Consider the following 15743-nt stretch of genomic DNA (forward strand, 5'->3'; position numbering starts at 1 on the left):
CATTACAGTAACTGTGTGACTTTTCTTCCTGTCACTGCTTGATTGCTCAGGAAGCCCCCCCCAAGGTGACACTAACAGGATATGAACATGCTCTTCTCACCACTGTACGTAATTCAGTCTGAGCAGGAGGTGGAGAAGAGCAAAAAAAACAACAACATATTCTTAAATAAACACCCTACAGGCCTTCTCCATCCCTGTGGAGTTCACATTCGCCCATAGATGAAGAGATGACCTTTAAAGCTTTCATTAGAGACAGCGGACTCATAGTGCACACTTCTCTACCCACAAGCCATTTTTCTCAGTCAGGTTTTGGCCACACATTGGGCTGTATAGTAATAAGGGGGGAAAAAAAGTCATTGCCTGACTCCATCACATGGTTGAAGGAACACATAGCTCAGCATGGTCTTGCTCTTTTGGGAGGTGTTTTTATTTTCTCCTTTTTTATTTCACTTGCTGTTTTTTTGTTTGAACATTGCTGGTTGAACCCAACATGGACAGGCCTTGTCAGTTTTTTTCTGTGTGGGCTGGTGCTGATTCTCCACAATTTTATACACTTTGTTCACCAAACATTTTATCATTTCATTATGTATTGCTAGATTTTCAGCTTTTTCTCCTCTGAAAAAGGACCCGCTTTCAAATGTAGCTGGCTATGAAAAGTGCTAAAAAAAGTCTCCAGGCAGTGTGTGGAATTAATATGCCACTGGTTGGTTGAGTAAAAAGAAATTACCAGCAAAAAGAACACTTGCAGCAGCAGTTGGGATGGTCGACATGTTGTAATTTGGGTATTATAAGTATGAAAATATTCAGATTAAAATGATTATATCCACATAATAATAATTTGTGTTATTATTAATAAATATGTTTTAAGATTATGTCATTTTTAATTAATGTTTTTAGAGGTCTATAGTGGTGCTATCACTTACACACGTTAATATCTAAATGTCATATAAACGTTACTCCCTATTCTGTGCCTAAAAGATGGCAGTAACTCATTAAAGGGACTGTGGCCTCTTAAGAAAAAGATAGTGTTATTTTGTTCCATGGGTCTTTACAAACTGTTCAGAAATTCAGCAAATTTATAAGTCTGGCTAATGGGAAATCAGCCTAGCCCAGATTGATTGGAACAGAGTGTGCAAATAGCATATTGGGACCTGAAAATAAAAATTGTTCTTGGTTTTGTCTTAATTAGTACAGTTTATTACAGATGATTTTAAAATAACGTTTTTATTTTGGGTTTAGAATGGAGCAGTGATTACCAGTGATTTAGATCTGCTCAGTAATAAAACAGCATCTGACTGGTGCTCACTGCACCAAATACATAATGAGAAAAAAACTCACCAGCACAGTGTTTATATTTTCTTTGTTAGACCTGACAAATGAAGTGATGAAGAAAGTCACCATTACCAACTGACCTCCTTTACTTATTCACCAACACAGATTTTTTGTTATAAGTACTTACTGGTTAAAATTTTTATGTCTGTAAATTGTTAACGCTTCCTGTTCTGTGATCTGGTTTCTCAGCTTCTCCCACCATTAAGCTCCTTGTGGAGGATCCCATTGTGGCCAACCCAGGACAGACTGTCACCTTGGTGTGTATCACTTCTGGAGGGGAGCCCACACCAACTCTCACCTGGGTGCGCAATGCCGAGGGTCTCCCCAAAAACAGTGTTCTGAAGGGGGGCACCCTCACTCTCCGCTCCATAACAGTAGAAGACTCTGGGGTGTTTAGCTGTGTTGCCAGCAACAATGTTGGAAACCCAGCTAAGAAGTCAACCAACATCATCGTTAGAGGTACAGTATAGGTACCAGCCTGAATGTTTTATAACCCACTGGAGTTATGTGCTGTTTGCAAGGTCAAATGTCTTTTACCCTATTGAGTAAATGGATTGCAAGACATGGCAATTTAATAAATAAATCAACTTAAGCGTTCCTCATCTAATCACTGTCAGTGTTTTTTCCAAAATGCTTTATTATCCAAGTACATTGAATTAGCTAAAGATTATGATGGTAAGAGCATAATGGAATGATTATACTCAGGGGAAATACAATAAAGATCACAACAATGCAGCACTGCACTCAGGCAGAACAGAAAATGGCCTAAGGCAGCCGACACTCACCACTCTCCATTTGGGTCTGCCAATCAAGCTGAAGAAGTCTTAAAGAGTTTAAGCCACTTTTCTTCTCAGCATGTCAGATGGGAAAACATATTAGCACACAAACTAAATGATTTTTCTTTGGCCAGTCATGTATTTTGCTATAATATGTGGCACATCATTTCAATATCATGCTGTTATGCATAGAAAAAATGTCTGCTTTAATACACAGCATGCACACACATATCAACACATCGTCATTCACAATTGTTCTCCAAGACTCAAATTCATAATGCCTATTATATTGTGGTGTTGAGTTGAGATAATGTTCCCCTCAAAAGCAACACTGCAACTTCAGTATTGTTTGGTTTAATTACCTGTTTGAAGGGCACTCCATTGTGATAAAGTAAATTTGTGGTCATGCATTATTCTAAAACAGTTTCATTATTAAAGGGTTACAGCCTGACACAAGTATAAGCAATAAGATCACACACACTGTGCACTGCATCTCGTGAATAATTGCCTCTGTAGCACTTCCACTTGGGGAATGTTCACAAGAGTGCCATAAAACTTTCATGTTGTCCTTTACAAGGATTAGAAATGCATCCAGAAGTAATTTCACTGCAATTAAACGAAACCCTCTCCAGTAGGACATAGAAAGATCATAATCAAGTTAGTCATTGATCTCATGGACATTCAAAGCCCAAGAACAAGAATTTAATAACAGCCACTAAGATCTCTGTCTGATGTTCTTTATCCTGGCCTTGATCTTGTTTGTTGTGGACGTGAAGATGAGGCAGTGGTGGCCTAGCTGGGGCAGTGTTGGCCTATCGGTTAAGGAAGCGCCCCCATGATCAGAAAGTTGTGAATCCCGATCCACCAAGGTACCACTGAGGTGCCACCGAGCCCGCACCGTCCCCACACACTACTCAGCTGGCACCTTTCATGGCTGACCACTGCTCACCATGGGTGATGGGTTAAAAGCAGAGGACACATTTCGTTGTGTGCACCATATGCTCTGCTGCAGTGTATCACAATGAAAATCACGTCACTTCACATTCACTGTAGTCCAACACCAACAGAATGAGTATAGAATACTTACACACAATCCAGTTGTCCTCATACCAGCAGACAGGGTTTTAGACTGGAGGAGCAAACATTCTCATATTTTGTATAGTTTTTATAGTGGATGCAGTTTTGTTGAAAGTTAAAAGCAGCTGTTGAAAGTTACTCCACTGTGGCCCACCCCACCCCCTCATCAAAACAGATCCCTGGCCTGCAGAGAAAGCTCTTTGCACATCTGGGGAGCATGTCTGAGCGAGAAATCTCTTTACATGTGTCAGCTCTCTGGATGTCAGCATTGCACTGGGTTAGCCCCGAAAAGCACATTTGCATGGGGAAGGGAGTTTTACCAGCCCCCCAGCACTCAGCCTCTCCTCATTCTGAACTGGCATTGGTAGAAAGAGGTAGTCAGATGTCTTGCCAAAGAGGAAGATCAGCTTGGTGCCAGAGAATCAAAGAATCACAGAGAACTGACATTTCTCAGGTCTTTGGCCAATGCACCATCAGTATTTCAGAAATTAACTATTTTTTGTTATATTTTGCATTCTCTCTCACTTTGTTACTCCAGGGAGGACAATGGCAAAGAAAATGGCAGTGGCAGTTCTTTGTTGTCCCACTCCAGGGAGGACAATGGCAAAGAAAATGGCAATGGCAGTTCTTTGTTGTCCCACAACACAACAGCTCTTAATACAGAATGAGAGGCAGTGGTAGCCTTGTGGCTAAGGAAGTAGCCCTGTTACCAGAAATTAGTTGTTTTGATTCCTCCGACAGAGCAAGGTATCGCCCACCCTACCTCACTGGCTGCTTATTGCACCTACAAGGGGTGAATGCAGATATCACATTTAGTTTTGTGCACTGTACGCCGTGCTCTTTTCAAAATGACAAATAATAATTAGAATTATTCAGCTACATGTTCATTAACTAAACTCTTTGCTGGATAATCTTCCTGAGCAAAAACAAAACAAAACTGTGCTATCAGAAGCACTTATTTCCACTCTCTGTACATGTTCTTTTCTGGGCTAACATAGGTATTACGACACCCTTGTGCTCAACAGGACAACAACACCATTAGCCCAATAATAACAATGATATGGCCCCTTGGAGTGGTCAAGTGTGGTCTGTCTCCACCAGATAAGATGCCAGAGAGATTCAAAGGGACATTTACGAGTTCTGCCATGTATTCCTCACAGGCAGAATCAGATTTCTACAGGCAGAACAAGCAGGATGCTGGATAAAGTGATATTGTGGATCTGATCTTAGGGTGTTCATTAGTCCTGCATACTCTGCACCTAGCAGTTGTGGCAGTATCTTTCACATCGGCGAGCTGATGAGGTGAGTAAGCGCAGAAACGGGACATTCTAGAAACCAAGGATTTCTTAGTAAACACAAAGAAACAGGGCATGATAGGCTCCTGCCCGGCTATGTCCTGCCCCTGGTGGACCCGGACCCTCTGGATGGCTCCCAGACATGGTCCCGCATGGTGGCCCCAGTCCCTCAGGCTGGCTGCCTGACGTAGTCCCGCATGGCGGCCCTGGATCCTCAGGCTGGCTCCCCAACGTGGTCCCTCAACGCGGCCCCGGTCCCTCCAACCTGCACACATAAAACAGGGCTGACCCTTCCGGGTACATGCGGACCCTGTATCCGCACGTCCCCTTTGACGCTTCCTGCGTCGTTCCCTGCCCCATGCAGGGAAGTAATCCTGAACCCTCCGGCAACCACCTACAGCACCCCTGTCTGGTGCCTTCTGTGCACATGCAGCCCCTCTCGCTGCATGTCCCTGGTGCCCCTTCCGGCTAGCCCCTTCTGAGTCCGTTAGGACAAGCAGACCCACTTCCTGCCTGTCCCAGCTGGGTCCTCATGCTTTCCAGGGGGCTCTGTGGTGCACCGCCCCTCTGGAGGCGGACGCAGGCCCATGCCTGGCCCACCCTCTTTACAGAATACCGGAGGACCCAGTTCCGTCGCTTCCCCACCCACCCTCCCCTCAGGAGGAGCCCCCAACCCTGCTGCCCCCCCCAAAAACAAACTTTGAGGGAGCACCCGCCCCAGCTGGACATAGGGGGTACCTTGGGGCTCATCCACCTAATCTTGGTCCAGTGCAGTCGGGTCAGGAACTGGTCAGGGTTTGGCTCCGCTGCTGGGTTGCAATCTGGTGGACAAAAGAGGGGAAGTGGGGGCGACATAAGGAAACAAGAGACATGCACACATACACAGAGAGAGACAGACAGAAGAGAATTTCATCTGGTTCCCTCTCTGGGCTCTCAGGGACCTCCTCAGGGGGCACAGCCAGGATCACAGGAGGAACGACTCTCTCAACGTCCGCCAGTGCTGGGTCTTCTGGAACCGGATCCTGACTGCCGCTGGATGTGCTGGTGAGACAGGGTTCGATCCCTGGCTCAGGCTCTGGCCAATCGAACTCCGCCCTCAGTCTATCCAGGAAGTCCCGAATACCTATTCCGTCCGTCTCTCCCCACTGATGAGCCACCTGTACTGTTACTTCTCAGATACCTTTCCAATTCTCATTAAGACATTGACATTGTCATGGCACCAACGCAAGAAACCTTATGTGAAGAGCCATGGTAGTGAAAGATTCAGTGTATTGTGGCTTGAGGACAGAGCAGAGTAACTTGGCCCGTGGGTTGTTATTCTGTTCAAGTGGGAGGGGCTGAAGTTGCCGGGGTATGTGTGGAGGGTCGGGAGAAGTGCATATACCTGCTGAAACACTTTTTGTTAAGTACATAACTCCACATGTGTTCATTCATAGTTTGATGCCTTCAGTGAGAATCTACCGATGTAAATGGTCATGAAAATAAAGAAGCACATTGATAGAGAATGTGTGCCAAAACTTTTGGCCTGTAATGTACACACATATATATATAAAATGTGGGAATAGCAGAAATTGAGAAGCCACAATGACTACATCCTAGTGATTGTTTTTCAAAAGCTTTTGAAAAAACTCATTCAAATGTTTTAGGATTCAGCAGTTACTGAGCAGAGGGGATATTTTTATTTTATTATTATATTATCTATTTATCTTATATTATCCATTCTTTTAGAACATTGTGTGTTGCTGAGAATGAATTAATAACTGATTTATTTAATTTAGGAAAGAATATAAATAGAATTTGCATACATAATTTTATGTTAAAATATGAAAAAATGTAACACAATGCCATGAGTAGCTATGATACTCTCACGTCCTCAAACTGATGGGGTAAGGAAGCGCAGAAATGGGACATCTTGCAAATTGGACCTATTACACAAAGGAAAAATTGCATGAGGGCCAAAACTGGGGAAACAAAGGGGAGAACAAAAATTAACCCGCAGGCGTGTGGCGTTTGCCAGGTTTATACACCAAAACACAGGTATGGGAAAAACACAGGTTCCCAGGTATGGGAAGTAACCACATAAATGTCTGTTGCCGAACAGGTCCTTATAAAGGGGCTCCAGCCATGTACGCTTAATTAGCAACACCTGTCCATGGCTGGAGCCCTGCTGTAAGTGGCATAATCACTACCACAACCATTAATTCTATCAACATTTACTATAAAAAAAATTCAGCATTAATTATAGTCAGTTTTGTCTCCATCATTACAAGAATATATTTACCAATACTACTAGAAACTGGATCATTGCCACTGTTAATCTGTATTAGTCATCGGCGGATGCATAATCAGTTTTCCTTGCTATTACCACAACAATTAATGTTATTAGCTTGTGATTTATACTGTCATTGATATTAATAGTTATAGGAATATTCAGCATAGTAAATATTAGCTTATCATTATCATTAACACATAAAAAAACATCACAGTAATATAAATTCACAGGACCATGAATGGTTAACATTATCATCCCTCCAAACATTACTAGAATCACCATTAAAACCATGATCATTTCAGATATCACATCAGTACCACTATAATCACCATCACCTCAAAAGGGATCATCACTATCACTGCCACTATGTGGAGACAGTCACTGTATGGATGGTTCATGCACCTGCTTGTTCCTAGTGGTCATTGTTTTCTCCTTTTCAACAGCAAACTTTATTCGCCCCTTGGCCCCCCTTCCTTCGGGGAGTTGTGGGCAAACCACACAACTGTTCTGCTGAGATTAAATATCCACATCAAGTGCCAGACATGCTGTAACCTGACTGCCAAATTTCCCGGGCAGATTGCACAGCTTGTCACTTTGTAATAGCTTGTCTGTAAAAGCCGCTTTGATAATGATGAGGCTCACACCTTCTCGTCTTCATGTGCTATTCACAGAGGTCCTTGCTGAGCTAAAGTGGGCCACAGTATTGATTAAAACCTTAACACTCCAGCAAGCAGTGCCTCCTCTAATGTAGTAACTACATGGAATGGATGTTTGACCAAAGTGTATTGCGGGTGTTAAGTTAAGACCAAAATTGGGAAGAAGTATATCTATATCCCAACTGTATTGCCACATTATTATTTAAATGATCAAGTGTTTTTTAAATATATTTTAATATATATTTTTTGTCTCACATTTCATTTCATTTCCATTAATATCCATTTCCAAAATGGATTGAAATGAGAGACAGATTTAGGCATAGCGGCTGGTTTGTTCCCTCCTGGACCTGAGGGAGAGGACTAGCGGACAGACGCTGTCAGCCTCCATCGGTCTCCCTGGACTGAATTTTTTTTTTCTCCCAGTGAACCTTCAGCTTTTAAGCTTCAGAGCATGTGTGATCCCGAAAACAGAATAATGGAAGGGAAAATTATTCAGCAGAATTTTAAGGCTGAATCTTTTGGAAAGGGGAAATGGAAAAGTTTTAAGAGGATGTGCATTATCTGTTAGTCTAGAATTGCATTACTTTAATGGCTCGACCAAAAGCAGCTGCTGTTTAGAGTGGTGTTTCTCAGCCCAGATTGTGATGACTCCTAGATCTGAATGGCTACCTCCACTACCCACTTCTTCTTCTCTGGCACATCTTGTTCAGAAATGACTACAATTAACTTTGTCACGATGGCATCACATGTTCAATTTGCCTATGAACATGACTTTATTTTCCTCACAGGGACCATTTACATTGTAATACATGGGCTGTGACCAACATGCATGATTTTCTTCACTGAGGAATAAACATTTATGATATGACAGACAGTTTACCGATATAGGATTTCTGAGTATTACTTATTTTCCCATGAAATGTCTATCTATGAAAAATATCTAGTTAGACAAGATAAAATATTTTATCTTGACTTTTAGAATTCTTTTTGGCAAGTATCAAGCTGACAGCCTGTGCACATCACAGAATGTATGGTAGAATTGTTCATGTGTTTATTTTCTTCATATAACAATGTGGTCCAAAAGGGCAATATGCTGTTCTTTTCCACCAAAGCATGAATTTAAAATGTTTTCATTCCTGATGACTGTACTGTTTTTACCAGATTATATATCATGTTATTAATCATATAATTAGGTGGCATGCTCACTTAACTATTCACAGTAACAGACATTTAAGCAAGGGTGCCCAAACTTTTGCATGCTACGTTTTGTCAATATTTGAAAAATATAACTAAGAAGACTATTTCTGCACTGAGCTGTAGATCACAGGTCTTGACCAAATTCAATCAGTCCCTGTGCTGCAGGAAGGTTGGAAAGGCTTTTGATTTGGGTATGAATAGGATCTGTCTTAAGCACCTTTATCATTTTTGGTATTTTGCTATTTCTGCTAATTCTGAATCAATACCCACACAGATCCTGGCAGGAAATGGTACGTTATGCAGGTTGAGAGGGGAATCAAACAAACCAACATTGCCAATAAGGTTTTTGGTCTTTGAGAGTTGTGTGTATAGAGGCTCATAAGTCAGTGAAGCAGGTTATTTTCCGCTGGAAGGTTAATGGAGTAGGTTGTGAGTTTGTAGTAATATACTCTCAATGGGCGGGTGTGACGAGTCACATTCTGACATGTAGAAATTACCCTGCTGAAGGTGGTGGACCATGTTTGGTAATGTTGTAGGCTATCTGCTGTGTGTGTGTGTCGCACATGCATGGCCTGTTACCCAGAGGTCGTTAATTTTATAGCTTCTTGTGATTTGTTGAGACAGTGCATCTATTTTTACATCCAGGGATGCTAGCATTATGTATGATGCAGCTATGGTATTCTTAATCAAGGTGAAGTCTGAATTCCCCTGTGAGATGAATCCTTCTGTCAGCCTGCTGTGACATAACATCCATACCACAGAGAAATTGTATGCGATTTTTTGTTTATATGAAAAACGTGTTTTAAAAGACTGTACAGGTCGTTGTAGGCAGTAAGTGCTCACTATTACTTTTTTAATGAATGTAGGAGGGCAGGCCCCCCTTCCCCACGCATATAAATCTCAGGCACTGCCCCAAAAACTGAAGGGAGATAAAATTAATTCCTTCACTTTTTGTTCTGTGTGCTAAATTTACGAGGCCAGAGTAGACAGATTCTTTTCAAACACCGTTGCTAAAACATGACGTTAGTAATACTTCAATTTGCGATGGCCCATTTTTCTGTAAAAGGTGTCTTTTTAAAAGCAGTAATTGCTAAATCAGGAGCTGCAGGATGAGGAATAGGGGTTTCAGGAAGGAATAGATTGAAGCCAAGCTCTGACCTGATTTTCATAATGACTGTTTTTGCTATCTTTGCATTCTGCCAATCTGTGTACAGAGGTCTTTATACTAGAATGAAATGTAGATTTTCACAATTCAATATTATCCTGTATGCATGCAGTGTACTCAGATATACACAAATATAATATAGAATATAGTGAATCTATTTTTTCACTAGTTTTCAATATTTAAATGTACATATTACAAAAACATAATTAAGCATTAAGACTCAAATGCCTTTATTCATCAGTTTATATATTCATTGATAATGCACCAATACATTTAGTTTTAGCTTCCTTACTAAAGTATTGGCTTAGTAAAGTATTAAAGTAGTATGAGCCAACTGTTGGTGTTTCTTTTGTACAATGTCCCTACATCATTCACAAACAGTGAAATTGAGGTAAATCTTTATAAATTAAACAATGAAAAATAATATTAGATGGGTTTGTGTACTGTATAACATACTGTTATGTCTGTAGTTAATATTGAAAAGCTGAACCAAAATATTAAGGTTGGACCAGAGTTTTATCTATGTGGTAGTACAAACTTTCTTATAAAATAATGTTCTGACATTTTGCAATACACAGACATCCCTCTTGCATTTCATAATAGGGAGCTCTTATAAACATTTATTGCAGAAATCATGTGGTGTGAAATGGATTCTAGGCTTAATCCAGACTGAGGGCAGATGTGTTAAAATAACTCCAAGAATTTTAATTATAAGTATGAGACAAGATAACAGATTAGGGAATCAGAGTGTTTGGTCTCCATAGTCTGCATAGAAAGTGTCAGATCTTTTGATGGACAGCCACCTGTGGGCAGAATCTTGGACGCATGAGGGCATGCAACGAAAGCACATGACTGCAGGCAAAGCATTTCCGCAGCATGTCTGTCAGCCTCAGCACACCCCTTGCAGAGCACACATGCAACAACCCTGTTTGCTGTACTGAACAATCATTCTCAGTCATTTCTCCCCTCACAGGGAGTAATCTTAGAGTTTCTCAACCTGAACATTTCCATTGATTTAAAATTTGTGTTCTTGCATGTCGCTTCTGACCACCATTAGGTCAGCCCTAATGAAAATCACATCACTCATTTTAACGGTTCATTTTCCTGTGCTTCATTTCCTTTGCCTTTATATAATACAGTCCCAGCAGAAGATGTGATGTTCTTGGGCCACATTTTCAGTGTGCCTGTTTTCCATCCATCTAAAAATCTATATGAAATGGTACAAAACACCTCAGGTGCACAAAGATTGCTGGAAGTCTAAAAATGATTAAGAAGACCAATTTAGATTATTAATTATATGCCATTGTACAGTATCTCACAAAAGTGAGTACAACTCTCACAAGATCGTTCCTTAAGACAACACTGAAGATATGATACTATATGTAATAAAGTATTTTTTCTAGGATTTCCACCCCAACCCCTGCATGAAAAATAAAGGCGACTTCTTTTCTTTTTATAGATTCATTGCAAGTATAGATTAGCATTACTGATTAGCATATTCTGGCCTTGCTCTGAAGAAACAGCCCATGGTCTGACCACAATTTGGACACAGGGACTGGACAGGGACTGTGAAGGCCATGTGTTTAGCATAATGATATTCAAAAACCAAATAAAACACAAGTTTACATTTACAGCATTTAGCAGACGCCTTTATCCAGAGCGACTTACAATCAGTAGTTACACGGACAGTCTCCCTGGAGCAACTTAGGGTTAAGTGTCTTGCTCAGGGACACAATGGTAGTTAGTGGGATTTGAACCCGGGTCTTCTGCTTCATAGGCGAGTGTGTTACCCACTAGGCTACTACCACCCACTGTTTGGAGACACCACTGTTTGGAGCCACTGTTTGGAGACACCAACTATTTGGAGACACCAACTTTTTTTTATATTAAAGAACAAAACTGAAGACACATGACTTTGAAATAACATGGTTGGCTTCTCACCATTTTTCAACAGTCCTGAAGGTTTATGTAGAACACATTTTTTAATAATTTTCTCATGTTAATGAGGATCTCATGAAGCAGTCTTTGATGATGATTATAGTTAACAAAGCAGTCATGAAGGTAAAAAGAGGCAACTGATTCAGAAAACTGATTCATCAAACATACTTTGCTTTCTCCTGTCTCTATTTCAATAATACTAAATTTGTTTCTTCAATGGCTTCATTTTAGTGTCCATAACCTCCACAGAGTAGGTGAATCCAAACTTTTGACTGGTATTGTGTGTCAATTTACTTTTTTTCATTTTTTACTTATATGACTTAAGCACATTTTTTGTAACTGTATTAAAAATTCTAATTTTGAAATGTCCTTATGACAGCTCAGGTTAGGCTGAATCCATTGGCCAGCTTCCATCAGGGTCATTCCACGGTTGATCTCATTATCGACTATTATAACTGATATAATTGATGACATCAGTAATTCTTTTTTTTCTTACTTTTCCTCCTTCCTCTTCATCTCCTCATCCTCTTCTAACTCTTTTCAGTCTTCCTTTTCCACACTGAAAGCTATCCTGCTCTTAAAACTACCTTACCATTACACAAACATAACAATGAAGTATAATAGATAATAGTCAGTGTATAGTATTTTATAGAACTATAAAGGTTGTAGTGTCCAATATTTTCATGTACATGGAAAAATGAATATGTGGAATTGGAATCTGTAGCTTCAAGAAGTTAAACATCAGCAAATAACTCATGAGAATGAGCAATTTGACCCAGACATTTGAATTTCAGAAATATTTTTTATCATTTTTGTTCCCTTTTCTCCTTGATCTCATAGCTCTCAAAAAGGGACGGTTTTGGATTACCCCTGACCCCTATCACAATGATGATAACATCCAGATTGGGCGTGAGGTGAAAATCTCGTGCCAGGTGGAGGCCATGCCTCCAGAGGAGCTGCAGTTCAGCTGGCTGAAAAACGGACGTCCACTGCGCAGCTCAGAGCGGATGGTCATCACACAGACTGACCCCGATGTCGCCCCTGGCACCACCAACTTGGACATCATTGACCTCAAGTTCACTGACTTTGGCACCTACACCTGCATGGCCTCGCTGAAGAATGGAGGCATCCAAGAGATCAGCATCGACGTCAACATCTCCTCCACCACAGGTGAGTCACATGGAGCTACAGTTGTATGAGGAGAACAATTTTCTAAATGGCCCTAAATCTTCAGGCCACTCAGACCGGCTTTTCTAACTTTTTACTTTTGTGTTTTAAAATGGCAGCACAATGTTGGATCTGTACTTTTATCCCGGCCTCAACTGGGGAAAATATAATTGTGATTTTAAAGCAGGATTTGGGAGAAAGTGCTGGAATCTGTGATAAAGCTACTTAGGTTATTTATTATGAGTTAAGACTTTTATTTCCACACATTCCCAAACTAACACACACACAGACACACTGAGATTAATGCACTGTTTGAGCCGTTTTCTGTTATGGATAATGCCAATCTGGCCCAGGGGAGTGTATATCTGAAACACGAGAACCAAGACAGAAGAATAGCAAACTAACAAACACCACCCTGTATGTGTTATTTGATTGAGAGCATGTTTGCATATTGACTGCAGGGTCCAATGTCAACACCAGCCTGCTGCTGGAAAATCATTCACTGTGCTCATCCATGCATTTTGCACTAAATGGGAACTAATTGATCTGGATAGGCCTGTAATGATTTGTGGGATGTTAAAATGCTGTAATCAAAGTCTTAACAATTATTTATTGACTGATAACATGAGTTTATTGTAACAAAATGTAATATAGCGTTCCAGCAGTACAATTTTTTTCTTTGTCCACACACCACTGGGCACCATTTATATGCAAGGTAATGCATCTTACTTCTGCAGTATTGATATTACAAACATGCCGTGTGCATTAAGGCGCATAAACATTATGATGGCATTAGCTAAATGGGTTTTAAGATGAGGCCATCCTCTGTATGGGAAATACAATATCCACGAATGACTGGAGTAAAACTGGAGTTCGCTCCAAACTCTGCAGAAGGAACAGCGGGTTCCATTGACCTACAAATGCACTTCTAGATCATGCCACTTTGTTGTTCCAGTGTAGCTTCCTAAGTGTCTTGTGGAGCAGAGTTCTGGCACCCAGTTCATGTATATTAAATCACTTAATCACTAAAAGCAGCCATTCACAACTTAGTCAAGTGCTCCAGTCTTGAAAATACTCAGCAGAAACAGCCAACTCCTTGTAAAGGACTTTGGCCTTTGGTGCAGCAAAGAGGAATACAGATTAAAAATAAAGACCATTTATTCAAAAAGCCTGTACTGCTGCTGCTCTGCATCGCCTCTGCCTGCTTTTTGCCCTTGTCCTGGAGTCTTGCTGTTAATCACAAAGACACATATAAGACTAACAGCACTCACATCTGCGGGTCTGCTGCAATATTTAAACATATACAGAATTGCTTGTCAGCAGCAGTCCAGTAGGACAGGAGACGGCAAGGCAGGGGCCAATTGAACTTATCTGCCATGTAGAGGCTTTGGCAAATAAAGAGGATGTGTCCCATCCATTGCTTATAATGTCTTCTGGGTTATACATAGACCAAAAGCTTCATGGTTAATGTAGGAAGTCTCTGGGCTGAGCTGGTGTCTATTTTTAGTAGCGCAGGTGTGACGCTGGAATTTTTATTTTTTAGGCATTTGCTGTGATGAGAATTTCTGGACCCTCCCACCCAGGGTGTCCTATTTAAAGCCCATTCAGAGTTCTGCAAGGCTTAAACCTTTCCTGGTTGTTACTGCAAAATGCATATGTAAATATGTTTCTGGGATGCAGTGTAAGGAACAATAATTCTTTTGCTGCATGCAATGCAATGCCTTCACGGTTCAAAACACTGAATTAGCATCTCGATTTCCCACAAGCAGAAAATACTTCTGGTTATAACATGTCACATGACACTTTTCAGCAAAATGTACCTCATGCTGTTCTGTGCTCTTTCTCTTCCATTCCTGTGTCCCCAAAGGGACTCCAGTCCTCACAACACAGTTATTTCACTTTCTGTACTTTTTCTTGTAGTGCCACCCAACCTGACGGTCCCGCGAGGGAAGTCCCCCTTGGTGACACAGGAGGGGGACACCGTGGACCTACAGTGTCTTGTCTCTGGGAAACCCAAACCCATAATCCTTTGGTCTCGTGCTGACAAAGAAGCCCCGATGCCCGACGGCAGCATGCAGACAGAGAGTTACGATGGTGTCCTGCGCTTCGTGAATGTATCACGTGAGATGAGTGGCTCCTACCGCTGCCAGACCAGTCAGTACAACGGCTTCAACGTGAAACCACGCGAGGCTATCATAGAGCTCATAGTGCAGTGTAAGTTACACTTTGCGCTGTGTGTTTGTGTGTGTGTGAATGGAAAGAACATACTGACCAGACAAAATATAAAGAACAAAAATATATATTAGAGAAGCATTGCCACAATGTCATTGGCATGTGGCAGCTCAACATCCTTCTGTTGGGGCAGTATACATGAGGCAGTGATGGGCAGTATACATCAGCATAAGTGCTGTTAGTTGGGAGAAGGAGGGAACATGGCTCAAGCTGTCCACAAATTTGGGTGCATTGGAAAATAATGATTATACTCAAATGAAAGGGATGGAGGGAAATGAGTATACTATTGATTAATGTGTTCAAATGTATAAAGTAAGTGTAGATACAGGTTATTGTGTGTGTTTGAACGTGTTGTGTGTACATATGAGGGTTGTGATTACTGATTTTAATTATTTGGCTGGGGCCAGAGAACACTTAATGCTTCCCAGTGTGTGGGTTTAAACACAGTGATTCATTTTTGAGGGAAATATGGTATGAAAATCACGGGAGCACACGGACGTCATTAGTTATAATTACCCCATTGCCCCACAATTCAAAATATACTGTCAGTCTTTTGCTTCCCCCTAATCATTAGTACTGCAGGATTCAATTTGTGCAGGTGTAGAGGTTAATGCAACGTGATGAATTCTGCATTCT

General features: G+C 41.1%; 1 protein-coding gene across 2 annotated transcripts in view; it reads left to right on the forward strand.

Moving 5' to 3' along the window:
* mdga2a (MAM domain containing glycosylphosphatidylinositol anchor 2a) overlaps positions 1-15743 on the forward strand; it is a 163341-nt gene that overhangs the window by 59992 nt on the left and 87606 nt on the right. For both annotated transcript variants that reach the window (XM_028976747.1, XM_028976757.1), the window contains exons 6-8: positions 1522-1791; positions 12549-12878; positions 14796-15089. In XM_028976747.1, coding sequence (XP_028832580.1) covers positions 1522-1791; positions 12549-12878; positions 14796-15089 — 894 coding nt within the window. The remainder of the gene's footprint in view (positions 1-1521; positions 1792-12548; positions 12879-14795; positions 15090-15743) is intronic.

This window comes from Denticeps clupeoides, chromosome 1, assembly GCF_900700375.1.
Source record: "Denticeps clupeoides chromosome 1, fDenClu1.1, whole genome shotgun sequence".
Lineage (NCBI taxonomy): Eukaryota > Metazoa > Chordata > Actinopteri > Clupeiformes > Denticipitidae > Denticeps > Denticeps clupeoides.